At 40.4% G+C, this 27,833-nt stretch overlaps 1 protein-coding gene across 2 annotated transcripts in view; it reads right to left on the bottom strand.

Annotated features, from left to right (window-relative positions):
• Nucleotides 1–21,886, bottom strand: part of TMEM168 (transmembrane protein 168) — a 30,611-nt gene extending 8,725 nt beyond the window's left edge. The window contains exons 1-3 of one of the 2 annotated variants that reach the window (XM_072783415.1): nucleotides 21,766–21,886; nucleotides 16,193–17,446; nucleotides 2,024–2,166 (exon numbers count right to left, since the gene is read on the bottom strand). In XM_072783415.1, coding sequence (XP_072639516.1) covers nucleotides 2,024–2,166; nucleotides 16,193–17,320 — 1,271 coding nt within the window. In that variant the 5' untranslated portion in view covers nucleotides 17,321–17,446; nucleotides 21,766–21,886. Of the gene's footprint in view, nucleotides 1–2,023; nucleotides 2,167–16,192; nucleotides 17,447–21,441; nucleotides 21,603–21,765 lie in introns of those variants that run through there. The other variant, XM_072783416.1, reaches the window with a different exon arrangement.
• Nucleotides 21,887–27,833: the final 5,947 nt, after the last annotated feature.

The following is a 27,833-nucleotide window of genomic DNA, read 5'->3' as shown; positions in this document are numbered from 1 at the left end:
AGTGTTCATTCTATGTCACAGTCTTACCCTTCACTTATAATTATCTAAGAATCATTAACAGTTGCTGATAACTAAATGGCAGAATTTTTTTAAAAATCCTTTTTTCAAAAGTGCTAAGAATTAAGCTTGAACATCAAAGCCTAATTTCTAAAAGTTTTACTTCTAACCAATAAAATAATTACCAAACTGAAAGCTGGGAAAATATCTCCAAATGTAGATAATACTATTTTTGGTTCTGTATTCATAGTTTTACCAAATGTCAGATATGGAATAAGACTTTCTAAAAGCAAGATCATACATATCTTACCCTGTGTTTTAGGAACACCAAGGTGTAGGAACTATAATGAAAGAACTGTTTTCCTTGATAAAATTTTAACAAAATATGAAAGCAATGTGTTTTATATTTCTATATTGTAAAAGCTTTATAAAGTTCAAGTTCTACTAACATAAGGAACATAAATGACAGAAGAAACTACATTAGTAAATGGCATTTTGAAGCAATTTTTAAAATTTAGGCCTACTCCCTTATACTACAGACCATTAACCAGAGACAGATCTGATCCTAGAACAAATGTAAAATGGTAACCTAGTGAAGATGATTAAACCACATCTTAAAACTAGCAGAATCAAAATACCAATATTGAGGGAGGGAAAAAAAATGATCACTCCTTTTCAGAAAAAGAATTTTCAGAAAAGGAATTTCTTTCAGTAGTCTTGAAAACGTCATATTTTGCTTCATATATTACCAGTATTATTCTATTATATTCTATTACCAGTTTTCATTAAAGAAATAAGGCATTTTGCTCTCCATTTGTAACATTTAGCAGTCACAAACAGTAAAATAAACAATGCATTAACAAAAATTATAACAGAATAAATATCTGTGCAAATTACTATTTCCACATATTTTCTCACCTGAACTATCACATCTTACTTTATGGGACCCTCTTAAATCTATTTCTTTTACTTCTCATATGAATTTGCCACTTTTTATAAAGCCTTTACCATGGAGGAAAATATTTACTACAAATAGTCTATTTTTGGTTTTTATGTCAAATATTTGAAATAAAACTTTTATTTCAAGTCTTCCTCCTCCCCCATCTTGAAAACCACCACAGAAAATATGAATATTTGGTAATCAACATTTATTAATAGCAAAGAACTATTTTTTTTTTTTTTTGTATTTCAAAGTACTATTAAAAAATTTTATTGTGGCAGTATTTACAGATTCAAAAAGATCTGCCACACATTTAGGGGCAAAATTATTTTGGAATAAAACTACAATGAAACAAATAATTCTTAACTTCATTCCCAACTTTGTAAATTTCTGGTATTTGTATGACATTTTCCAATGGGCACTGTTTTTACATTCATATTCTCATTAGCTCTTCATGATGTTCCTCTGAGATGGAAAGAATAGGTATTGTTTGCATTTTGGGGGGAGGAGGTGGGGCAAGAGGGGAGGGAGAGAATCTTAAGCAGGCTCCATGCCCAGCGCAGAGCCCGCTTGGGGGCTCCTTCTCACCACTCTGAGACCATGACTTGAGCTAAAATACAAAGTTGGACTCCTAACCAACTGAGCCACCCAGACACCTCCTATTGCTTGCATTTTAGATAAGGACACTGAAGTTCAGAGAAGTTAAAGATTTGCCTAGTGTAATAAAAAACCAGAATTAGGACTCTCGGGTCCAGAATACATTTCTATTACATTTTGCCATGTTGTTTCACAGGACATTTTCATAAACAAGATAACCTTTAGACCTTTCCTTAGAACTGTCATGCATATTTTCTGATTTTTAGCTAAGTATAAGCTAATCACATTTATCAAAATATTTAAATTGAATCCTTAAGATTCTATCACTACACAGCATAAATAAAAGTCTTTCAACATTTGGGGTAAAGGAAAAAAACTGCAAGGGCTTATACTTCTGAAAAAATGAGCTATCACACTTAATATTAAAATTCATATAAATATTAGGAAAATGTTCAAGTAGTTACTGCTAATTATACTAAATTACTGTACCTGCAGAAGTTGGTGGGAATCACAATAGCATATCCAACAGATGTTCCTCCTAAACAGCTACCCAATTCATGGAAGAGCCCATGAGCCATAGATTCCAAAGGTAAAACTATCAGAAACATGCTCAAGAAGATTCCATTTGTTGGCTAAAAGAAATTCAAAACAGCATATTTATACAGTGTGTGGCACTACACTTATGTGTGTGCATTTGTATATATATTTACATACAGGCACATTTAAAGTTTTTGCCCAAAAATGACAAAAAGAACAATAACCTAAAAACAATTACAAGTTGAAGCAGAAACATATAGAAGGGTAAACAATGAAACCTAAATTAATCTTGAAGCTTCTTATAGTTGTGGCAAAACAAATACAGCACATAATTTTTTTTATTTTGTCAGGTAACATCCCACCCAAATTAAAATAAAAAACAAAAGCAGAACCCTCGTGCTATGACAGAAAAACCCAGAAAACAAATCCTTTCCTGTTCAAACCTACATAGTCTAAATCACTTTTCAAATACCATACTCGTTACTTTATCTGAAAGTTACCTTAGAAAGGGCTCATTTTTTTCCTGTGGAAAGTCCAAAATTAGAGAGTAAAATATTAAACTTCTAATGAAGTTTTCCTTTGAAAAGCCCTAGACTCTGTAAATTCAAAGTTGAAAAAAAAAAATAGTGTGCATTTTATATATGTTCTATATACATAAAGGGCACAAAGCATCCTAAAAGTAAAAGAGAAAAGGGGAAGCTAAAAGAAATAGTTAAAAGGAGATAAGATTGGGTAGTAATTGCAACTGAAAAAAATAATAAAAAATAAAGGTTCTAATTAAGCGGAAAGCAAATGTAAGGCTACTAGTCACTCAGTCCTGACAGCATTCCACGTTCTGTGTTGCTACTGCACATACTATATGGTTATGTGCTTCTGTACATGAACATGCATTTTTCTAATGCTAAGAGAGGGATGATTCCTTCAGAATTTTAATAAAAAATAGGTGATTTCCATAATGGAAAAATAGATAAAATGCCCTATTTTGGGTACACTATTATCAACTGCATAAAATACTGTACATGTTCAGTTTAGAAACAACAGAAAATACAAATAAGGAGATAAGTGATTAAATCATTACAAGTACTGTCCTCCACACACGTTGTTTGAAATATTCTAGACTTCACACAACATGTATATTCGTTTTGTTTTTTTACCAGTGTAGGATAATATTCTATACACTAATATATTGTAAGCCTACTAATATACTAATATGTAAAGAACAAATGGCATTCCTATCATTAAAATCCCTAAAATTTTCATTAGCTGATTCCCTATTATTTCTAGATTCCATTTAAATTTTCATTTTAATAAAACCAGAATAAGTATTCAGTTCCCTAAATTTTTTTTAAATTTATTCATGAGAGAGACAGAGGAGATGGGTGCACAGAGACACAGGCAGAGGGAGAAGCAGGCTCCATGCAGGGAGCCTGACGTGGGACTCCATCCTAGGATTCCAAGATCACGCCCTGGGCCAAAGGCAGGTGCTAAACCCCTGAGCCACCCAGGGATCTCCCAAGTTCTCTATTGTTTTAAAGCCCTTTGATAGTTTCAGTTTCATCTTTGGTGAAGGGTTAAATATTTTGCTAATTTTTCCATGGGGCTGCCTTTTTATTATTAATACACAGCTCTGTTTTGCTCTCAGTATATTTAAGGCTTTTGTGGGTTGTATGACAAATGCCTTTCCTCTTCCCTTAATGCTGTTGCTTGCTTAGCATTTTTTTTTAAGGATTCTATTCTTTTGAGAAAGTGTGTACATGTACAGAGGGAGGGGCAGAGGGGGATGGACAAGCAGACTCCACACACAGCACAACTGGAGGCTTGATCTCACAACCCTGAGATCATGACCTGAGCCAAATCCAACTTTGATACGCAACCAACTGAGCAACCCCAGTGCCCCTTGCTTAGCATGTTTTGGTTGTAAGGTCATTTTATGTAAGTTAAATCTTCCTCTACCCAAGTCAGGAAGATTATTTTACATTACCCTTGAAAGGCTTTATTGTTTTGACCTTCACATTTTTAGGTCTATAATCCAAATACAATTGATTTTTGTTTATGGTCCAATTCCATTTTATTTGTATACTCAATTACCAATCACAGAAAATCTAAACCATTCAACATTACTCTACAGTGCCGCCTTTGTAATAAATCAAGTGTTATAGGACTTGTTTTTGTACTCTCTTTTGGTCAGTTTGTCCTTTCAAATATTTCCTTTGGTTTTCATTTCCTCATTACTTTTGGGACTCCGATAAAAATAGAGATCTTCTCACTATATCCTCTTTGAGTCTTCTGTATTTTCCCTACTTTTCTTTTGTGTTCCTTCTTGAATAGCTTCTTCTGAAATCTATCTTCCAATTCACTAATGCTCACTTCAGCTTTATCTGTTAATCTTGCACACTGAATTAATTTCGGGTATTTTATGATTCTAAAGCTTGTTCTTTTTCAAATCTGCCTTGTCACTATTTTATGGTTTCCAACTTCCTACCATTATGTACGGACTTTGCTTTTATTTTTTTCAAGTTGTTAAATTACCTTTGATAATTCCAGTAGCTCAAGACTTTCTGGTCACCTCGTCTGTTGGTCCTGCTGCTTATTACTCTTGATACCATGTACCTAGTTATACTTAGGAGCTGAACACTGTATGCAAAAATACACATGTGTATGTATATTTGTGCATGCACACATGCGCATGTGTGTATAGTTACATGGTTCTATGACTAATTTCAGGCCTAGAATAACGATAACTTTCTCCAATAAGATTTTTGTTTCTTCTAGGAGCTCAAGCTGGGGGAATTACAACTAGGTATCTTAATCCAGGTTTGACCACTTAACCCAGGTCAGATCTCTAACAGGACACAAGATCAGGATGCAAAATCATGACAGTGCTGTAATGTACACAGTTCCACCCTTTTCTTTCAGGGTGTCATCTTAAAATGGGAGTTAATTTACCAGAGATATCTCCCACCTCTGAAGTTCTGGGCTTTGATTTCTGCTCCTCTTGATGGCACTAGAAATGCAGTTCAGTTTTAAACTAATATGTCCACAAGGCACAGTAATACTGTCCCAGGAAGTATGATATGTATTTTCATTTATTCAAGTCTGTCTTCAAAACCTTTAGTGGAGTTTTGTATTTCTTTGTAAAACTGTCTTTTAACCTTCTCTTTTCTCCTTAACTGTCTTTAAACCTTTTTCTTATGTTTCTTGTTCTATGAATGAAATGATTTCCATTACATCTTCTGATTATGGGCTTCTAGGATACTGACTTTTGTATATTTACATGTTATTATTTGCCACCTAAATGGTATTAAAAATACATATTCCCACTATTCACCATTTATTTCTTATACTACCTACGTCATACAATTCCATGAAAATTTACAGTTTCTATACTGGCTACGTTAATGATAACTTCAAAATCAAATTTTTATGACAGCTTACAATGTTAAAGATGCATCCTAATTCTCACAACTGTTACTACAGCATTTTCAATTGATTTTCCAGTTAACTCTTATGTTTGCCAGGTAATCCTCCTACCTACAAATACTAATAATTTCATTACTTTCTCTTTTCTATACTTTCTATTTTATGCATTGCTCCAGGATAACAAAAAGTCTTTTAGGGGATTAATTGATCAAAGCAATACTTCTACATTATGTCAGCCATTCACATAAAAGAATTACTAAAGAATGTGACCAACATGACAACTTTATTATTTCTACCTTCAATTAGTACTTTTCTGATCAAGATGGCAATATAAGAAACTAAAAAATTGGGATGCCTGGGTGGGTCAGTGGTTAAGCATCTGTCTTCAGCCCAGGGTGTGATCCTGGGGTTCTGGAATCGAATCCCACATTGGGCTCCCTGCATGGAGCCTGCTTCTCTCTCTGCCTACGTCTCTGCCTCTTTCTCTCTGTCTCTCTCATGAATAAATAAAAAGAAAAAAACTAAAAAATTCACTATGCTATAATTTATAGCAAGGGTCACAAAAGCCTTCAGGGGCCAGAAAAGTGTTATGTGAAGCAGGATTCTAAAGGAAAGTGCATTACTGCCTAAAGGCATATTTTTAAGGCATTTTTAAAAACGTATTGAAATATAATTGACATACAATATTATATTAATTTCAGGTACACAACATAGTAATGTAACAATTCCATACATTACTCACTGCTCACCACCATAAGTGTAGTCACCATCTGTCACCATACAACATTATCACAGTATTATTTATATTCCATATGCTATATTTTCATCTGTGACATATTTTATAACTAGAAGTATTTACCTCCTAATCCCCTTCATCTGTTTTGCCCATGATCCCATCCGTGTCCCCAGTGACAAGTACCAGTTTGTTCTCTATTTAAGAGTCTGTTTTGTTTAGATTCCACATATAAGTGAAATCATGCAGTATTTGTCTCTGTCTCACTTATTAAAGGCACATATTTTTAAAAAATGTTCTGGCTAAATAAAGCTGGTCTACTCAATCTTACAAACATGTATATTCACTTATTTTGCTATACAGACATAGGATTTTAAAAAATGGAATTACAGAAAAATAGCACCATCTTAAGAAAAATTAAAAAAGGCCCTGCACATTATTCTTAAAATCAAGATAGTTTCTAGAAGCAAGAATGAGAGGTTCAGGCTTGTAAACAGCCTTTCTGTACTAAGAGTTACTAGGAAATTTCATGATATAGATACATAAAGAGAATTCATAAGCAAGGAATTTGATATTGTACAGTGGGGAACTAAATTTTGACATGTAAATTGTAATAGAATGTTGTACCATGAAAAAGTGTTTAAACAAAATGAAAAATAATCAAACCATTTTCTTTTATTTAAGACTATTAATTTGCTAGCTCCTCATCTTTCTAATTTCCTACAGCCAAAGGAATGGAAGTTCCCATTTCTGAAAGGTGGCCCAGAAAAATTTAAAATTACCCTTACTATCAAATTATGTCAAGGGTACTGACTTAGCCTGTGCATGTATACATATATCCATGTGTATACAATACCAGTGGTTATCTTCTTTACTACCTTAAAGGATTTTATAAACCTACTAAGATTTTTATTGTGAAATTAAAACATAGCAGTTTTACCATTAGGAATAAAGGATTGCACAGTTTATAATTTAGCAATGAACTACATTAATGATAAACTTCAATTGCAAATCACTTTGTACATGACTCAAGTAGGAAGCCTTATTAACTAATTTAAAATTCCAATTAAAAAAAAAAAAATTAAAAAAAAAAATAAAATTCCAATTAAAATGTTAACTGATAGTGATGTTATTCAATACTCTCCTGTCAGTTATATAACACAGATGATAATATTTAAAAGGACTAAAGCAGATATTCAGAGGTTTACTGACAACAATTCATATACAACAGATGATCTGTTATAATCTTAGTTGATAATTTCATGTTGTCATTAATTTTTAAAAGTCAAATTTAACAGAAAAAAACATTAAATATTTGTATTAGGTTATTTTGAGTAAGCAAGTTTAAAAAACAGTTTTAAATACACTATTAAGATAACACACACAAAAGTGAGCACTTTGGCAACACAAAAACTTAGTAATCTTAACTGAATGGATGGTAAATATATCCGGGGGGAGAAAAAATAAATTTAGAATGTTTTATCCACTTGCCGCTTTCAGAAAGCTTCAATTTTACTAGCATGCAAACAGTTATAGCTGTAAAAGTTATCTGTGACTTCAGTGCATCCTTGTATTTTAAACAATTTCCTATAATAAATACGATCAACTTTACTTAATCAAAACTATTACATATAGGTACTTTTCTTCCTTCATTTCTCCAAATCACTCAAAGCACTTACAATCTATAGGACATGATGCAAATTTCAAAGCAGACAGAATCTGAATATACTAGCAGACCAATAAGCAACTGTAAGCGATATTCTTTTCTAGAATAGTTACTAGCTATTCTTTGCTCAGCTGGGCTTTCAAGTCATGGTCAAAACATTCAACACGTTCCTATCATAAAAGTTCTCAGGTAACAGGAACAAAATCTCTATGCAATATACAATGTTGGAATTTCATTTTTAAAAATCTGGCATTTACATAAGGGATAAAATTATTGTTTAGAAGTATTTTTGTATGAGTCATCTTAAGTAAAGCAGATTTGGGGAACAGCACACGTGAAAATCTAAAGAAAATGAAGTCCAGCTAAAAAACAATATATAATATGTATATTACAAAGCAATATATAAATGGAGATATTATGTTCTTTGATATGAGAAACCCATATTTAAGAAACAATGGGCAACCTCCAAAAATCTGCTCAGTAGAGGAAATTTTAAGAACATTAGGAAAGCTACCTCACAGTTTTAAAGTCAAATGACTGTTTATACAGAGGCAATAGGGTCCAGTGCAAAAGACTTAAGCTTTGGAGTTAGACTTTGGTTCTATCCTAGTTCAGCCATTTACCATCTGTGTGTACATGGGCAAATTAACCTTTTGAGTCACAACCTATAAAAGAGGACTACAATTTATTTTGTGAGCTTGTAGTATAGATTAGAAATATGTGAAATATGGCTAGTACAATAAATGGTAGCTGTAATTTGCAGTGAAGCATTTTTAAATTGAAATGAAGTCATTATGAGCAAGACAACAGAAAGCTAAATGACTTACTGTGTAGGAGATACTGATGTAGAGTTAAAGATCTAGTAAATGCATTAGGAATCTCTTTTCTTCTTTTGAGTAATCTCAGAATACAGATAGCAAAAACACATTTTTTTAGATAACAATCCTGATAAAGGTGAAACAGTGGTGGCATGGGAATCAAACTCAGGAAGTCTACCGAATTCTACTTTTCCCGTTGGCAGAATAAGGAGGTTACATTAAATAATCTCTATGCTCATTTCCAACTCTAAAAATACGTGGAACTAAGTAAAGTGGTTAAGAGCTGTGAAGGCAGATTGCCTGGATTCATACCAGCTCTATAGCTTTGAGCAAGTTTCTTTCTCTCTCATGCATGTTTCTTATCTATGAAATGGGAATAATAATGGTACCTATTTCAGAGTGTCATAAGGATTAAGTAAACACACAAAGTACACAGAACAGTGTATAGCACATAGACAATAGTAAATAAACAGTAAATCTTATGGAAAACATTTTCTATGGTCATTAAAATTTTTTAAAGCTTAGAATATCATCTGGGGAAAAGAAGAAAAACCTTGTTACTCCAAGAAAAACAAAATTAGAACCTTTGTTGGTCTTTTGGAGGAAAAAAAAAAAGTACTCCTGTTTCATAGGGTTCTGGCAGAAATGATAAAAAAATCAAATTAAAAGAATGCCTTCAAGCTAAAAAGAATTAGTGTCCCCCCCTCTCTCATCTAGACTAAAATAGCTCAAAACTTTAGAAAGAGAAATGAAACAACAAAAAAAAATTATGAAACATGTGCACTTCTAGTTTTGGCAGCAGATTTGAAAACTCCCTGCTCCCCATGCCAAGTGAAGTAATATGGCTGATCCTCCCATCTTGCTAGAAATGAAACTGCTACATCTGTGGATTTCATCCCTTCATTGGATGTGAGGCTGATCTTGTTCCATCTGTCACACCCAGTGATTGCCACTGCTTCCTTTATAGAGAAATCAACTGTGATTATGGGTTTTCTGGTTTGGGTCAAAAGTATTCTACAAAAAGTTGCATCATACTCCCATGGAATCTGCAAATGACAATGGTTGGCAAGGAAAGGTATATTAAACCTCATATGAATGATATCAGAGAGAATCAAACATAAGAGTGAGCCATGGGGTGTATCTGGATACTTTCCTTCCCTTTTATTCTTATATGAATTATCAATTATCACAATTTCTGCAAAGCCGATAGGTAAGCAATAACACTAGCACAAAATGTGGTACTATATAAGTCTGTCTTATTGACTTATTAAAAAAAAAGGATAAAAGAGGAAAGCAATAGTACACTGAATGAACATAATACAAACTGCAGGAAACATCAGCTGTAATGTTCCATTTTAAAGTTAGAATGAGATTATGAATAGAACACAACAGAAGTTAATGGTAAATTCCAGATTTTTAATGGATATGACTTAGAATGATACTATTGACTCATTTTGAGAATGTTATTAAACTCAGTAAAACTAAGGAAAAAATAAAGCTATCCCTGTGAGAGTAGATAAGATTCTATTTAAATGAAGTCAAAGATTTCCTAGGCAGGACATCAAAAGATTCATAAAAAAAAAAATTGATAAAATGGACTGTGGCAAAACTGCTCTTCAGAAAACATGGTAAGAGAAATGATAAGCCACACACTGGGAGAAGATATTTCCAAGTCATATATCTGATAAAGGACTTACATCTAGAATATATAAAGAATCCTCAGAACTATTAAGAAAACAAGCAATGCACATTTTTAAAAATTGCCAAGAGATCTGAATAGGTACTTCACCACAGAAGACCTACTATAGCAAGTAAGCAAAAGAAAAGCTACTTAACATCAAATGAATTACCACCAGACACCTATTAGAATGGTTAAAAAACAGATAATACCAAGTACTGGTTATTATGTGGAGCAAATGAACTCCTATACACTGCTGGTGAGAATGCAAAAATGGTGCAACCACTTTGAAAACAGTTTGGTAGTTTCTTAAAAGTTAAAAACGATTCATGTTTATCACATGACCCAGCAATCCCACACCAACTAAAATAAAAAACTACCTTAACAAAAAACCCTGTCTATAAATGTTTCTAGCAACTTATAATTACCAAAAACTAATTTCAACATCCCTCAATTGAGAAATGAGTAAACTGTGAGATACCCATACAATGGAATACTGCTATGCAATATAAACAAAAAAACATACACACAACATAGATGAATCTATACGAATTATGCTAAGTAAAAGAAGCCAGATTCCAACAGCTATATACTGTATGATTTCATGTATAGGACATTCTGTGAAAGAAGAGTCTGGGATCCCTGGGTGGCGCAGCGGTTTGGCGCCTGCCTTTGGCCCAGGGCGCGATCCTGGAGACCCGGAATCGAATCCCACATTGGGCTCCTGGTGCATGGAGCCTGCTTCTCCCTCTGCCTGTGTCTCTGCCTCTCTCTCTCTCTGTGTGACTATCATAAATAAATAAAAATTAAAAAAAAAAAAAAACAAGAAAGAAGAGTCTAGGGATAAAACAGATCAGTGGTTGCCGCCACTGAGGACTGAGAAAGGCATGACTTACAAAGGGGCAGGAGGGAACTCTGGGTGGTAATGGAACTGCTCTATATTCTGATTGTGTTAATGGTGGCCACACAACTATTTGTATTTGTCAAAACTGCAGAATTATATACAAAAAAGGGTAAATAAAAAAGTTTGTATATTACTAAGTAAAACTAACAAAACCAAAATTAATATGTGAATAAGCTTAAAATAAGAAAAAGTAGCTAAGCCCTTTTTTGGAAATTAAGGTCTAAGCTACAATGTATTCTACAAGGCAGATTAAGCTTATGCTTTTGTTTGGTTTTACTCTAAGTAGTAAAATAACAGTACATTTGGCTCCTTAAAAATATACTTTAAAAAATAAGCCTACTATAAAATGTTTTGTTAATTCCAAATTCTTGCTAGGTCATTAACTCAATGAAATCTATCATCCTACATTCCCAACTGCTCCCTTTATTCCAACATTTTTTTTTATATATTTTTTTTAATTTTTATTTATTTATGATAGTCACACAGAGAGAGAGAGAGAGAGAGAGGGGCAGAGACACAGGCAGAGGGAGAAGCAGGCTCCATGCACCGGGAGCCCGACGTGGGATTCGATCTCGGGTCTCCAGGATCGCGCCCTGGGCCAAAGGCAGGCGCCAAACCGCTGCGCCACCCAGGGATCCCACATTTTTTTTTTTTTTTTAACATTTTTAGGCTGTCCATGTCAGAACAGTATTCAACTCTATTTCATCAATTTATTTCTAATTTAACTTTTAAGATTTTATTTATTCATGAGAGAGACAGAGAGAGAGGGGCAGAGACTTTGGCAGAGAGAAAGAAAAGCAGGCTCCATGGAGGGAATCCCATGTGGGACTCAATCCATGGACTCTAGGATCACGCCCTGGACTGAAGGCAGGTGCTCAACTGCTGAGCCACCCAGGCGTCCTCATCAACTTATTTCAAGTTCTCTTCATATTCTCAACAAGATATTAGGGAAAAAATTGCTGTTCTAAGTGTAAGACTAACACTTTAGTCAAGCTATACTTGATTTCAAGCTAGCTCTACTCTCACTGATCCTAATTCTTTTTTTTTTTTTTTTCCTGCCACACAGGGTCTCTGCCAATCCCCCCTCCCAATCAGTGGAGCTAATTTTCCAGTGTAAATCCATTAAATGAAATTTTAATGAGACAATGGAAAATATGTTTGCACTTGAGCATTATGCTCACAAGAATGTGAAAAAATGGGTTTAGAATATATTGTTAAAAAGCTAATCAGTATATCATTTAGAAATGTTAAAAATTGTTCAATTTCTACAGAATAAGATCTAATTAAAAGAATCTGAGATAGGGCTTAGGATTTACTTGGATTAACAATGATGTTATACCAAAAATGGTCCTGAGTTTATAAAACTCTTAATTTATTGACTTTCACTATATAATTTTCTGATGCTTCAATCAGTGAAAAGGGTGGGAACTTCTATAAATCCAGTGGAGTGTTTCCTAAATTATGTTTCACACAGAGGTTAATAGGTGTGGTGGGGGGAGCTGGTTAATGAGGCATAATGAGGGGTATAGGCAAGGATTTCATGGTAAGTTTGGAAATGTTTTTCTCTTTGAACACTTTTTCTTTGAGTATACTCATTAACATCTCACAGAATACTCGGCAGAGCATAGTTTGAGAAATGTTTAAAAAGAAGATTAAGTCTTAAATTTAATTGCATCAAAGACACAATGCCTACATGGTAGGCAGCAGTTACCAAATAGCAACTTATTGGGGAATGCAGACAAAACTCTGGTAGATGCATGTTAGTCTTAAATAGCTAAATTAATACCTTGTTACTCAATGGGTATACTTTTGACCAGGAGTTTCTGTATCACCTTTAATTGTTCAAGCTTTCTCCCAAAATAAATTTCAGTCTTCAAAATTTAACATCCCCACATGATTTCAATGCATGTTAAAGGTTGAGAAGCATTGGCTTACAACAGGAGTTGGCAAACTTTCTGTAAAGAGCCAGAGAGTTCATATTTTAGGTCTTGTAAGCCATAAGGTCTCTTCTGTACTACTCAACTAGGCTATTTATTATATTGAGAAAAAGGTCTATATATTAAGAAGGTATAGTAATTAAAGATATACTTGGATATATTTCAAAATATACTTGGAAGAGAAGCCCAAGTACATGAAACAAGAAAATGTCACTTTAGCAATTTATAATTAAAATTTTTAATATTCCTCTCTGTCCTGATGGAAATCGACAGATAATCAGCAAGGATATAGATTTAGGAAGAAAATCACCAGCTTGACCTAGCTGCTATTAACCAGTAACAGCAGACTGCTCATTCTTTTCAAGTGAACATGGGTATATTCTCCAGAATAAAATGCATGTCGGCCCACAAAGCAAGTCTTAATAAAAGACTAAAATCATACTATGTTCTCCAATCACATGTAAGTAAATTAGAAATCAATAACAAAGAAATGTGAGAAATCCCTCAAAGGTCAAGTTATCGGACAACCAACTTTTAAATAACCCAAAGGTCAAAAAGAAACTTCAAGGGAAATTTGAAAATATCTTACAGCATAGTACTAGTATAAGGTCAGACATATAGATCAAAGGAACAAAAAAAGAGAGCTCAGAAACAAAGCCTTATATTTCACTGATTTTGGACAAAAGTGTCAAGGCAATTCAACAGGGAAAAGGATTGTCTTTTCCTGAACAGTTAGCTGTATTTTAAAACAATTAGATCCTTACATCATACCATTGACAAAAATTACACCTAATTATTAAAGCTAAAATAAAACCACTAGAAGAAAACTACTATAGAAGAAAATCTTTGTGACCTAGGATTGAGCAAAGACTTTTTAGATAGGATATTAAAAACACAGTACTTAAAGAAAAAGTTGATAAGTTGGTCTTCGTGAAATTAAAGACCTGTGCTCTTCAAAATGTGTCACTAAGATGGGATCCCTGGGTGGCTCAGCAGTTAAGCGTCTGCCTTCGGCTCAGGGTGTGATCCTGGAGTCCCGGGATGGAGTCCCACATCGGGCTCCCTGCATGGAGCCTGCTTCTCCCCCTGCCTGTGTCTACCTCTCTCTTCTCTGTGTCTCTCATGAATAAAAAAAAAAATCTTTAAAAAAAAAAAAAGGGTCACTAAGAGAAAAAGATAAGTCACAGACTAGGAGAAAACATTGTCCAGTCATCTGATAAAAGACTTATAACCATAATATAAGAACGCTTAAAATTCAATCACAAGAAGAGAAATAACTCAATTTAACAATGGGCAAAATATTTGAATAGATATTTCAAAAACAAAGATAAATGAATGACTAATACACACATTAAATGATACTCAGCATCATTAGTCATTAGAGACATACAAATTAAAACCACAATGAGCTAGCATTCCACTTAAATTGAGAGGCATTCTCAAGTAGACCAACTTAAAATAAAATAAAATAAAATAAAATAAAATAAAATAAAATAAAATAAAATAAAATAAAATAAAATAAAATAAAATAAAATAAAATAAAATAAAAAATAAATGTGGAATGGAAGGACAGAATCTGGAAATTGATTCTCTTAAAATTATTTTTGCTGACCTATTCTTTGGAAAGCTTCTGTGTACCTCCAGTGGTGTACATACCAGAGTTGAAGCCACTGGTGTAAGAAAACAAGAAAGATATGGTGGCTTAGAAAGTAACTGGTTGACAGGATCTGATGGTCTGGATAGGTGTCAAGCATGAATGAGGCTGAGGAGTGTGCCTGGGGAGTGGCTACAGCCGGAAAAGGAGCTGACGAGAGAAAGGTGAGGGAAAGAAGCACAATTTTTTTTAAGAGTTTCTGACATCATCTTCTTATCATCATCATCATCATCATCATGATTCTGATAGTCCCCGGCACTGGCAAGGAAAGTGAGGAAGACAGCCTCAGGTTAACACCCACGATGTTATCACTTAGTTGACTCCCACACAGGCTCCCTGCCCTAGCCCATACTGACAAAAAGGTACCATGCCCAGGCAAGTCTCTCTACATCTCCCTTCAAACACATCTAGAAATCACTCTGTAGCAAGTAATTGGAAAATTGCACCAAGCATTGATGACCTTCCTTTTTCCCCTACATCCTAATCTGACGTACTCAAATTACAACATTTCTCACACTGTAATAATTGTTTACAAGCCTGCCTCTTCCCTAGCCCAACAGATTGTGACTTAAGGCCGACATTTCTTATTCATCTTGAGATCTTCAGCAGCCAGTAGAATACCTGACATATACCGCAATCAATAAATGTTCAAAAAATGGAAGACTAAGCTTAATATAAAATCCAACCGTGCAATTTAAATATCTTTGTCTACAAAAGACCTTTTTTAATGTCTTCAACATTTCATGGGCAGCAAATGTATTATAAAACCCATTTTTTTCTTTCTTAGAGCCACTAATCTGTAATTAAGAAACTGATACGTTATCTAATCACCTTTTACATAAATGGGAAGGGGCTATATAAAAAAAATGCGTTGTAGTGAAAAGACCAGTGGATTAGATAGAAGCTAGGTAACCTGTTAAGGCTAGTACCAGAGACTCTGGATGTGTCTTCTTGGGCATTCAGGTTCCTCCTAGGTGAGATGATAGGATTAACGTGCAATCTCAAAGCACCCTTCAAATGTAATATTCTAAGGATCTTTAATCTCAGTGTTTAAGGAACAATTAGAAAGCAGAAGGCAAGTCACTTGCTGAGTATTCCTAACATTTTGGTACCTCTTTGGTAGAGATCAAACTAAATTATACTGTCAATATTCATTCAGTACTTCAATTCCATGAACAAAAATAAGCACCAAAAAACGATCTCCTTTTGAAATCAGGAACTTGACTTTTTGATTCTGATCATTTAACCCTTGAAGGAAGCATTTAATCACACATCACAGGCACTGACATCATAAACAAACTATATGCTTACCTGCCAGGAAACTGCTCCTAAAATCGCTGTTGCAAGAAGACTAAAAAAAACTAACTGCTCTGAAATTAAGCAAAAGTGACGCATCCCTTTGGATGCCATGATTCTATCAAGGCTATTGTTATCTACCCTGTGGGTGAAATATACTTTATGGCAGTCATTTAATTTGGTATGGAATCCCCAAAGAGTTAACAGAAAAATAATATGGCAAATCATCCAGAAAATTCCAAAAATGGAAAAGCCTGGTATTACAAAATACCAGAGGTGAGTGTCTCTAAGTTTAAATGCTGAAAGAATAAAAAAGGTAAGCTCAATCATTCCTGTGAAAACTACTGAAAGTCTTCTGCATATCCTTCCACGGTACAAAAAGGGTTTCCACCTTTCAGTGACTGAAAGTCCACTAAAATAAATGTCAAGGAAAGGGTCAGTTATCAGGCAAATAAAAAAACATGCAAAAGCAACTGGATTTTTTGGAGTTTCCAATGAGGAGAAAAACAGCAAGACTGCAAAAATAACTAAGTTGGGAATAGCTAAGAAAGACTTCATTCTCAGGTCAATAATCAGCATGGCCAAAGCGACAACAAGTAAAATGACACTCAACGACTTCTCCACCAACATAGTTGTGCTGGCAATAGCAAATCCAACAAGTTCCAGAAATTCAACTGTGGTTAGTAAAGTGGGTCGATGACGGACATACCCAGAAATTCTCTCCACCAGAGCGCATAATATCCTTAATACTATGGAAGTTAGAAGCAAATATTTGGTTGATTCTTCTTTCACGTCATTTTTAAAGGATGAATTGTCAAGAAAACACAGGAGGCCAAGCAAGAATCCAAACCAAAGATTTGAGAGACTTAAACTTGCTGCTTCCATTGAAAAATAGTAATAGAGTATGCTGGCAATTCCAAGAACAAAAAGACCAAGGATAAAAATTACCAAAATTAAGGAATTTGCTGTTTTTTCCCATCTTACATAGAGACCTAAGCATATAGCAACCAATAAATTGATTCTGGCTAAATAGCCAAGATAACGCACTGAAGAATGCATATTCACTTCTCTGTTGACTTCTTCCAGTCTCGTCATTGCTAAATACAGACAATGACTAAAGCAGTAACGCAGTGATTTACACATGTAATCTGGCAATTTGGGCTTTCTCCCCACGGCACAAAAATTAACTGCTTGTTTTTCATCCAGCAAATCCAATGTATCCGTAACTCCTATTTCAGCATTTCCTCTGGTGGAATTATTTATAGTGCTCTAAAAAGAAGAAAAAAATATGTCAGTGTTAGTTTTATATAATTTACCTTTTATATTTATCTTCTTTGTACAAAATAATAAGTGAGAAAGTTTCTTCTGAAACTCTGTTTTAAATTTGACTTGCATGTCTCTTAATGGTTAACTGTCTCTGGTTTAAAAACTCAGTTTATCCTAACAAAAATGACAGTGCCTTCTACTTAACATATGCTAAGATAGTATGATTAAATAACCAAAAACAGTGAAACTGGTTTTCCAAAGACTAGAAGCCTTTCTTACTTTAAGGGTTGGTGTTTCAACTACATGCGAATATGAGATCTTGAACCTAGCTTAGATTGTAGTACATGGATTCGGCACAATCAAAGCAACTCCGCAGATAAACTGAATGATGAAAACCTACCTCTGATTTGAAAAGCACTAGTATCCAGTAATAGTGACCATTCTTACCTGCCTAAAATCCTCTGCATCTTTTTACAAGGCAGCTCTAACAAGATAGAAAATCCGTAGTCTTCACATTGTTTAACTAATCCACTTACCAGAAGTAAAGTTTAATTTTATTAAAGTTAGTCCCTAAAGTTGACGTGTAATTTTCCCTGTACTTTTATCTCTACTAAATTACTTGGGTTATCAAACCTCCTTGTAGATCCAAATACCATCTCTATAGCAAACCAATTCCTGAACTTTCTAGTCAAAATTGTGAAGTTAGAATGCTAACCAGTATTTATTGTAAATTAAGAACTTCATACTTTTAAAAAGTTAACTATTTGTTAAAGGATCCAGATAATTATCTTAATCTTTGCTCCCACAAGTTGTACTTAAAACATGACAGTGGTAAAAAAAAATGCTTTATCAGATAATTCTTCAAAGTTTCTGGTATACTGTTTCAGAAGAATTGATCCATTCAACAGCTCATGGTTACACTAAATGTCCATGGAGATAAAAATTCAAAAAATGACTTGTTTGTGATCAGCTTATTTATACTTTAACAGGACACTAAAAGACAGCCTGACAGAAACATGATAACCTGGAATTAACACCTAATGACCCACTGGGCTGGGGAACAACGCCACTGAATGACAGCTTTCTGTTTCTTTGCTCAACACTCTGTCAGTCTTTGTAACTATTCAACCCCTCTTCCTTGTCCTCAAATCTCACTTCCCATTCCCTGCATTCTCACTAGATGACTGCAACCAGGTGTCAGAAGTGAACCTCCTTAAGTCTCCAACACCACAGACCCACTCTACCCAGCATCTCCCGATACACCTAAGGCTAAATCTTTAGCCATACTGATTAGCTTTTCCCCCCTACCTCTTCCAGAATTCCACAATCTCCTCGCTCTTCAAACTCCCACTCTTCCCTTATCCATTAGCACTTAAACGTCTGCAGAGCTCTTTTTAAAAACAATACCCTCCGAAAATCCCAGAAACAAAAGCAATCTTCACTCAATTCCGTCTTCTCTTCCAAATTCAACCTTCTGTCCTCTTGACAGCTTTGACCGCCTCACTTCTCACACCACTTAACGACAGTTCCCACCAAACAACAAACTGCTCTGGCAAATTCTAAAATGATATAAGCTCCTAAAACCAATGTGTACTTTTCACTTACTATCCTGCACTTCTTCACAACCTTTGACATCGTTGACTCCTCTCAACTTCTGAAACCTGCCCTTCCTTTAGCTTTCAAAGACCAACCTCCAGATTTTCTTCCTAACTCATTGACCTCTCCTTCTCAGTCTTCTTGCAGACTCTCGATTCTCAATCCATCCTTTGGATGTTCAATCACAGGTCGAGGCTTTCCTCTTGCTATACACCTTCCATGAGCAATCTCGTCTATTTCCAGGTCTTCAATTATTCTCTCTTCCCCTCCTGACAAACATATATTAATCTACCTGATGCAAATAAAGCATCAGCTCTGTTCACTCTTAGAGCTAAAACCTTGGGGGATCCCTGGGTGGCTCAGTGGTTTGGCACCTGCCTTTGGCCCAGGGCACGATCCTGGAGTCCCGGGATCGAGTCCCGGGATCGAGTCCCGTGTCTGGCTCCCGGCATGGAGCCTGCTTCTCCCTCTGCTTGTATGTCTCTGCCTCTCTCTCCCTATCATGAATAAATAAATAAATCTTTAAAAAATATATTAAAACCCTGGAAAAAAGGGAAGCTTGTAAATCATATCCATAACATCCTTATCATAGAATATATGCAACCCCACTGTCAAAAATCAACATAGTTGAATATTCTTAAACAGCCAATATACAAGTCTTTCCACATTGTAAACTTCTTCAAAGGAGAAACTGGCTGAATCAGAGAGTAAGACCACACAGCATCCCAATGTTTTCAACTGGTCTGCTGTTACTTGATTCAATGAGAAGTTACTTATGAGACAGATAAAACAGAGCACAGAAGAGTCCATTTGCTAAGGGAACTCCCAGAGTCTGTTTTATAAAACCCCATATACTACTCTAACTCTCCTCTTCTCCACCACCTATATTTAGTCTCCACCGAGTCCTGTCCACTCTTCTTGGACACATCTGAGATGTTTCTTTTTTCCAGCCCCAAAGTCAAAATCCTAATCCCGGCCGCCATCATCTCATGCTTGAATGTCTCCCTGCATCGAGTGGTCTAGCCTGGCCTTCACCAACAAGTGTTCCTTTTAGAATAAAAAAATTGTTAGGGGGATCCCTGGGTGGCTCAGTGGTTTAGCGCCTGCCTTTGGCCCAGGGCACAATCCTGGAGTCCCGGGATCAAGTCCCGCATCGGGCTCCCAGCATGGAGCCTGCTCCTCCCTCTGCCTGTGTCTTTGCCTCTCTTTCTCTATGTCTAAAAAAAATAAAAAAAATAAAAAATAAAAAATAAATAAATAAATAAATAAATCTTTAAAAAAAAATTGTTAGGTCGCTGTTATGCAAAACCCTCCAACAGTTTCCCATCATCTTAAGCAACAGAGTCGAGAGTCCTTATAAAACTTTTCAATTGGAGGTGAACAACTTTCCTGCCTCCTTTCTCTTCCTCTTGGGACTTTGTATTCCACTTTCAGCTCTGAACTGCATGACCGCTGTCCCCTCGCAGGTGCCCTCCTCCCCTCCTCCCGGGCTCCATCCCAGTCCTTACACCTGCCTCACTCCTGCTTTTCAGGTCTCCCTCAAATCAAGTTTAGTGAGGCTGCCCCTGACCCATTTACACGGCCCCTGCACTGCTGCTAGAATAGCGAAATGCTGCTGGTCATCTGTTCCATGTCTGCAGTCCCTCCCTACTAGATTCACAAAGTCTCAGAGTTTGTCTTTAACACCATGTACGTGTATCTTAGCAGAAAATTTGGCACCGGGGCCGCCCGGGTGGCTCAGCGGTCTGGCGCCTGCCTTTGGCCCGGGGCGTGACCCTGGAGACCCGGGATCGAGTCCCGCGTCGGGCTCCCCGCGTGGAGCCTGCTTCTCCCTCTGCCTGTGTGTCTCATGAATAAATAAAAATCTTAAAAAAAAAAAAAAAATTGGCACCGAGTGAGTGTTCAAAAAGCACCTATGAGACGAATATAGACTAATGAAGAAATAATTGTGTTTAATGCCGATGCCAGGTACTGGTCACAGAGGCGCGCGCGGCGGCTCCCCTCAGCCCCCCTCAGCCCTCCCTCGGCTCCCCTCAGCCCTCCCTCAGCTCCCCCAGCTCCCCTCGGCCTCCCTCAGCCCTCCTCAGCCCCCCTCCGCTCCCCCTCAGCCCTCCTCAGCCCCCCTCCGCTCCCCCTCAGCCCTCCTCAGCCCCCCTCCGCTCCCCCTCAGCCCTCCTCAGCCCCCCTCCGCTCCTCTCAGCCCCCCTCAGCCCTCCCTCAGCTCCCCCAGCTCCCTCAGCCCTCCCTCAGCTCCCTCAGCCCCCCTCAGCCCCGCAGCCGGCGCTCCCGTGTCCTGCCCCGGGTCCTGCTCGCCGACGCGCTGCACCCTGGGCCCGGGCTCCGGCCGCAGCTGCCTCTGTCCCGTCTGCGGGAAGAAGCATCAAAAGCGAAAAGGCCCATACCGAGCACCGAGGTCGGGGGAGGTCGCGGGAGGTCGGGGGAGGTCGGGGGAGGTCGGGGGTTTCGGGGCTTCGGCTCTAGGAATCACGTTAACTCCCGGGCCCGCGACGGGGAGCCAAGGGCCCCGAGCACCCAGGCTCTCGGTCCGAGGCGCCCGCGGCCGGTCCTGCCCCTGCCGCCCGGAGGCTCGCGGCCACCTCGGCCCCCCCCCCCCGCCCCCCAGGTGCTCCCGGGGACGCGCAGCAGCCTCGGCCCCACAGCCCGCGGGGCGGAGCCCGGGCGCCGCCGGGCGGGGGCCGCCTCCCCAGTCCCCGCCGCCCCCCTACCTGACTCGGCCGCCGCCGCCCGTGCGCGCCCAACCCCCGGAGCCGGCGCGGGGGACGCGGGGGGGGGGGGGCGCGGGGGCCCGGCCTGAGGCTCGCGGCGGGAGGCGGCGCGGCGCGGGGGCGAGGGCCGCACGCACTAACGCAGGCCGGCCTCGGTGGAAACTTTCCGAGGGCCCGGGCCGGGCGCGGCCGCCATGTTGCCGCCGCCGGATCGCGCCGGTACGGAACGCCGCCCGGGTCACGGCGCGCCGCGCTTCCTCCGAGCCCCGCCCCCCGCCCCCCCGCGGCCGGACCCGGGACTCCAGGTCTCCCGGACGCCGCCGCCGCCGCCCTGGGCAGCACCTGCAGGACGGGCCGCACGGGGGCCCGGAGACCCCCCAGCCCGGCCGCCGCCCCGGCTCTCCCTAGATCACCGCCCGGGGCTTGAACCTCCCACAGCACGGAGTTCCCAGCTCTGGCCTGCTCCAGGGCCCCCGCCCCCCCCCCCCCCGGCCCGTACACCGGCCCCCCAGGCCTTTACACCACCACTCCCAGCCCGTATACCGCCCCCCTCAGCCCGTACACCGGCTCCCCCATCGGCTCCCCCACCGGCTCCCCCAGCCCGTACACCGCCCCCCAGCCCGTACACCATCCCCCCCAGCCCGTACACCATCCCCCCCAGCCCGTACACCATCCTCCCAACCCGCACACCATCCCCCATCCCGTACACCATCCCCCCCAGCCCGTACACCGCCCCCCAGCCCGTACACCATCCCCCCCATCCCGTACACCATCCCCCCCAGCCCGTACACCATCCCCCCAACCCGCACACCATCCCCCCATCCCGTACACCATCCCCCCCAGCTCGTATACCATCCCCCCTATCCCGTAGACCGCCTCCCCAGCCTGTACACCATCCCCCCTATCTCGTACACTGTCCCCCCATCCCATACACCATCCCCCCTATCCCGTACACCATCCCCCCCAGCCCGTACACCATCCCCCCATCCCGTACACCATCCCCCCTATCCCGTACACCATCCCCCCAGCCCGTACACCATCTCCCCATCCCGTACACCATCCCCCCTATCCCGTACACCATCCCCCCCAGCCCGTACACCATCCCCCCATCCCGTACAACATCCCCCCTATCCCGTACACCATCCCCCCACCCCGTACACCATCCCCCCATCCCGTACACCATCCCCCCCAGCTCGTATACCATCCCCCCTATCCCGTACACCGCCTCCCCAGCCTGTACACCATCCCCCCTATCCCGTACACCATCCCCCCATCCCGTACACCATCCCCCCATCCCGTACACCATACCGCCGTCCCGTACACCATACCCCCCCGGCCTGTACACCGGCCCCCGCATCCCTTACACCGCTGCCCCATCCCGTACATCATCCCCCCATCCTGTACACCATCCCCCCAGCCTGTATACCGCCCCCCGCCGGTACACTGGCCCCCCTATCCTATACACCATACCCCTCCAGCCCGTACACCGCCCCCGCTATCCTTTTAAATGTTTTTTTTTTTTTTAAAGGTATTATTTATTTATGATAGTCACAGAGAGAGAGAGGCAGAGACACAGGCAGAGGGAGAAGCAGGCTCCATGCACCGGGAGCCCGACGTGGGATTCGATCCCGGGTCTCCAGGATCGCGCCCCAGGCCAAAGGCAGGCGCTAAACTGCTGCGCCACCCAGGGATCCCTGCCCCCGCTATCCTTACACCTGCCCGCCCATCTCGTACACCCCCGCCCCAGCCCGTACACCGGCTCCCCCACCGGCTCCCCCAGCCCGTGCACTGACCCACCATCTCGTACACCGCCCCCGCATCCCTTACCCCGTCCCCCACCCCCCCCCACCCCCGAGCCGGTGCACCGCCCCCCCAGCCCTTACACCATCCCCCCAGCCGGTACACCGTCACCAGCCTTTCTTCCTAAGGGTCCTTCAGACGCCAGGCCCTGATGCTCATTTATACTCTGAACTCACTGAGTGAACCTAAGGGGATGTTGTTTAGGGACCAGGATTCACAACAGCTGTGGAGTCCAGTGGTTTTGGAGTTTGGATCCTGGTTCCTCTTTAATATGTGCGATTATGTTCCTCTGTCAAAAAAAAAAAAAAAAAAGTAAACCTTCCTTGCAAAGATACTGTGAATGTTCGTCGAAACAACAGGCCTTCAAAAAGTGTGAATTCCTCTCCAAGAAGCCTTCCCTGCAGCCTGCCTTCTATCCTTCCCATCCTCTTCTGCTCCTTGTAGGTCTCAGGTCACTTAATCTCCCTCTGAACCCCAGTCTCCTTGTGTGTTAATGGGATACTAGTAACATCCACCTTACAGAGTTGTTGCAGGGATTAAATGAGATGATGTATGTAAAAAAATAGCTTAAAACATCTAAAACCCTTAGATGTTTTATCCTCTTTAGGATAAGGCTCAAAATCCTTCAACAGGTATGGACCAGTTCTGTAGCCTGGCCTTTTTTTTTTTTTTTTACCTCCAGCTTGACCTCCGCAACACCCCCAACCTGCTTTCACATCCTCATATGCCAGGACATGTCCAGTTTTGCTCACCATTAAATCGGCCTGGTGTAGCGCACGATATAGGGTTGGCACTTAAACATTAAACAAAGAGTACACAATAGGCCTTCAACAATCATGAGTTCCCTCCCATTTATTTTCTGTTAGTACCACCTATACTTTTCCTATCTCCGCTGATAGAATGTGAATTTCTTCATTTTTACGTAATAGACGTTGGGGGTTAGAGTGGGCAGCAGATCAGTAGCGATGAAGCACTTAGATCCGATCCCTCCTATGTAAATAAAAAGTGTGAGAGTCTGTCCAGATTCCTGTCTTAACTCGAAATGCAGTTCCTAGCCAACTCCCAAAGCTGTAACTCTGGCTCTCTGGGGAACACGTGTCACATGTTCCTACTTGAATACATTGCCATCACTTCTCATCCAGCTTACCCTTTAATGGACGTATGTAGATGTGTACGTGTGTGTGTATACATACAGATGTTTGTTTGTTTTGCATGCCTACCCTCTGAATCACCATTCTGTGTTTGGAGAATTCCCCACCTTAGGAGTCCACTGGCTGAATCTGAAATGCCACATACTTGTTCTACCAATCATGTACACCAGCCAGGAGCTCTTGACTCAGAACAGCAAATGCCGAAAACCATGCTTCCTGGGTAACTGCAGGAGTATTGCTAGGTCGGCTCCTGGGGCAACAGTGAGAGGGGGTCTAGGGGTGAGCATCCAGCATCCGGGATTAGTGGCGTCAGTGACTCAAGACACCTCTGCATTCCTACAGCCACCCTAAAGCCCCCTCCCATGGGTCCAGTGGTCTGTTGTTACCGGTTGTAGTCTCTGACCATGCAGGTCTAACGCTCCCTTTCCAGCCATCCCCTGAGCTACTCCGTGTCCTCTCATAAATTTCTTTTCTGCTTAACCCACAGCTGTTTCCTCTTCCTTAGCACTATGGCTCCTCATTAAAACAGTGCTTTTTCATCTTCCTCAAACATGATCCACAGCCTGGTGACCTTGAAACTCTCTTTGATGCTTGTTATCTTGTCGGTATACTTTAGAATACTTCAGTGAGATGTGTATGTGTTTGAGCCTTAACTTTAATCTGCACACTCCAGGGTGGATAATTAGCATTTGAAAGACTAATCAGGAATCTTCACTATAGAGATGGATGCACAAGTGCTTCCACCATCACGGTTAATCTGCACTAGAGGTATGTTAATTAACATAAAAGATTATAAATAATTTTTCATTGTGGAGATAACAGGTGTTGGAGATATGTGGCTGGTGAGAATAGTGTACAGGCACTTTTTTTTTTTGGCATTTTTGTTCTTGCCTAAATGTAGTACCTGTAAGCATCTTCTGAATATGGCACACCGACAGCCTTTAGAATGGCTCCCTGAATCTAGAATGCTGTTTAGTACTTTGGCACAAGATATTTTTTGTGTGTAGTGTTTTTTTTGTTTTTTTTTTGTGCCTGCTTGTTGATGATGGTCTATGTAGTTGCATGAAGCCTGCAGGCTTGCTTTCACTGGGGGACACCACCTAATAGTGAAGGAAGGGAGGGTACCCTCATCAAGCTTTAGTTGTTGAAGGCTGCCAGTATTTACTGTAAGAACCCGACAGTTGTGAAGGCCAAGAGTTCGTTTTCATTCACTACATGTCTTGCATTTATCCTTTCTTTTCAAATTCCATTGTCACAACCCTCGCCCCTGAATTACTTCAGTAACTTCTGTGGTCTGTCATCCTGATGTCAGCCTCACCCCCATCTCATCCATCACACTGACTGATGCTCTCGGAGCACTGGGTCACTCCTTGGATTAAAAACCAATGACTTCTACAGGTTACAGAATAAAGGCCCAACCCCCCATCCGGGCACCTGAGGCCCTCCAGGGATGAACTAAACCTCCCTTTGCCCGGTACTATTTATCCTGAAATTAGAAGTGTTAGGGTCAGGGCACCTGGGGCTCAGATGGTTAAGCAGCTGCCTTCGGTTCAGATCATGGTCTCAGGGTCCTGGGATCGAGCCCCACACCAGGGCCCCCTGCTCAGTGGGAAGTCTGCTTCTCCCTCTCCCTCCTCCCTTCACCCCTGCTCGTGTGCTCTCTCTCTCTCTCTCTCAAATAAAGAAATACAATCTTAAAAAAAAAAAGTATTAGGGTCAATTTTTGCCATCTGGCACATCCTCAACTGAACACCTGGACATAAAACAGCCACCTGGGAAGCCTCTCCGTGACAGGAGGTTTCAAGCAACAGTTATGGATGGCAGTGTAATGATCCTAATAGCAGACATAGCCATTCGTCAACACATAGTTCCTTCCATGCAGGCAAGGTCTATGCTCCAGGCCAAAACTTTCACCCAGAGGAATTAGTTCAGACTAGGAACACCTGTGGAAAATAGCATTTAAAAAAATCAAGAGAAGGAGGGAAGGCAGCACCCGTGGCAGGAGAGATGGATCATTTCTATTTCAGGCCTCTGTGGCGCAGTCGTGGAGGAGTCCTACAATATTTCTTCCTATCTCCTCTCCCATTTACCCTCCTACGTCTTTCAAACGTTCGATCCTGTTCCAGAGCTGAACCAACTCGGGTTCTCCGTACGTGATCTGCTGGGTCTACTCCCTTGTTAGGTCTGTGTAATACTCGCAGATTACAAAGTGCTTTCACCCATGTCCTATCATTCACTCTCTACGAATCCAGATGATGTCATTATCATCATCCTTTTATAGGTAAAATAACCAACGTCCAGAGAAACTACTGTCTCGAGCAGCGACCTCAGTCTTTTGGCTTCAAGTTCTAGGTCACCAAGCGCGGTTTTCTAAATATCATTTCCTTCTGCGGGGGAACACAGGTATTTCTGCCTCATTGGTGCTATAAATAGTAAGCAGCAAAGGGTTACAGTATTCAGTCCCAGCATGCTCCTTAGAATCATCTCGAAGATTTTTAACCTACACCTCTGCTCAGACCAGATCAATTAAATCAGTCTCCTCTGGAGTGAGTTCCAGGTAGATGGTGTGTTTTCTTAAAGACCTTTCCTTCCCCTGGTCTTGCCTCCATCCCCAGGGATTCTAATGTAAAGCAAGGGTTGAGAACCACTGGGTTATTTTTTTTTTTAAGATTTTATTTATTTATTCATGAAAAACACAGAGAGGAGAGACAGAGAGACAGAGACACAGGCAGAGGGAGAAGCAGGCTCCATGCAGGGAGCCCAACGTAGGACTCAATCCTGGGACCCCAGGATCATACCCTGGGCCGAAGTTGGCGCTAAACCGCTGAGGCCCCTGGGCTGCCCGAGAACCACCGGGTTATTATCTCCATCAGTGCAGTGGTTCTACAAGTGTGGTTCCCACACCAGATGAATCAGCACCATCTGGGAACTAGTTAGAAATACAAATTATCAGGCCCCACCCCCAGATCTACTGAATCAGAAACTCTAAGGGTAGAGCCCAGATTTTAGGATTAGGTACTACAGGTATGTGTATCAAAAAGCTCAACAACCGGGGCTTAATACCACTTTATTTCTCACAAAAAAGTCTAGAGGTAGGTGTTCTAGAACAGATGTGGT

Source organism: Canis lupus, chromosome 18 (genome assembly GCF_048164855.1).
Source record: "Canis lupus baileyi chromosome 18, mCanLup2.hap1, whole genome shotgun sequence".
In the NCBI taxonomy this organism is placed as follows: domain Eukaryota; kingdom Metazoa; phylum Chordata; class Mammalia; order Carnivora; family Canidae; genus Canis; species Canis lupus.
The sequence above is the reverse complement of the archived record's forward strand: the minus strand, read 5'-3'. Positions and strand labels throughout refer to the sequence as shown.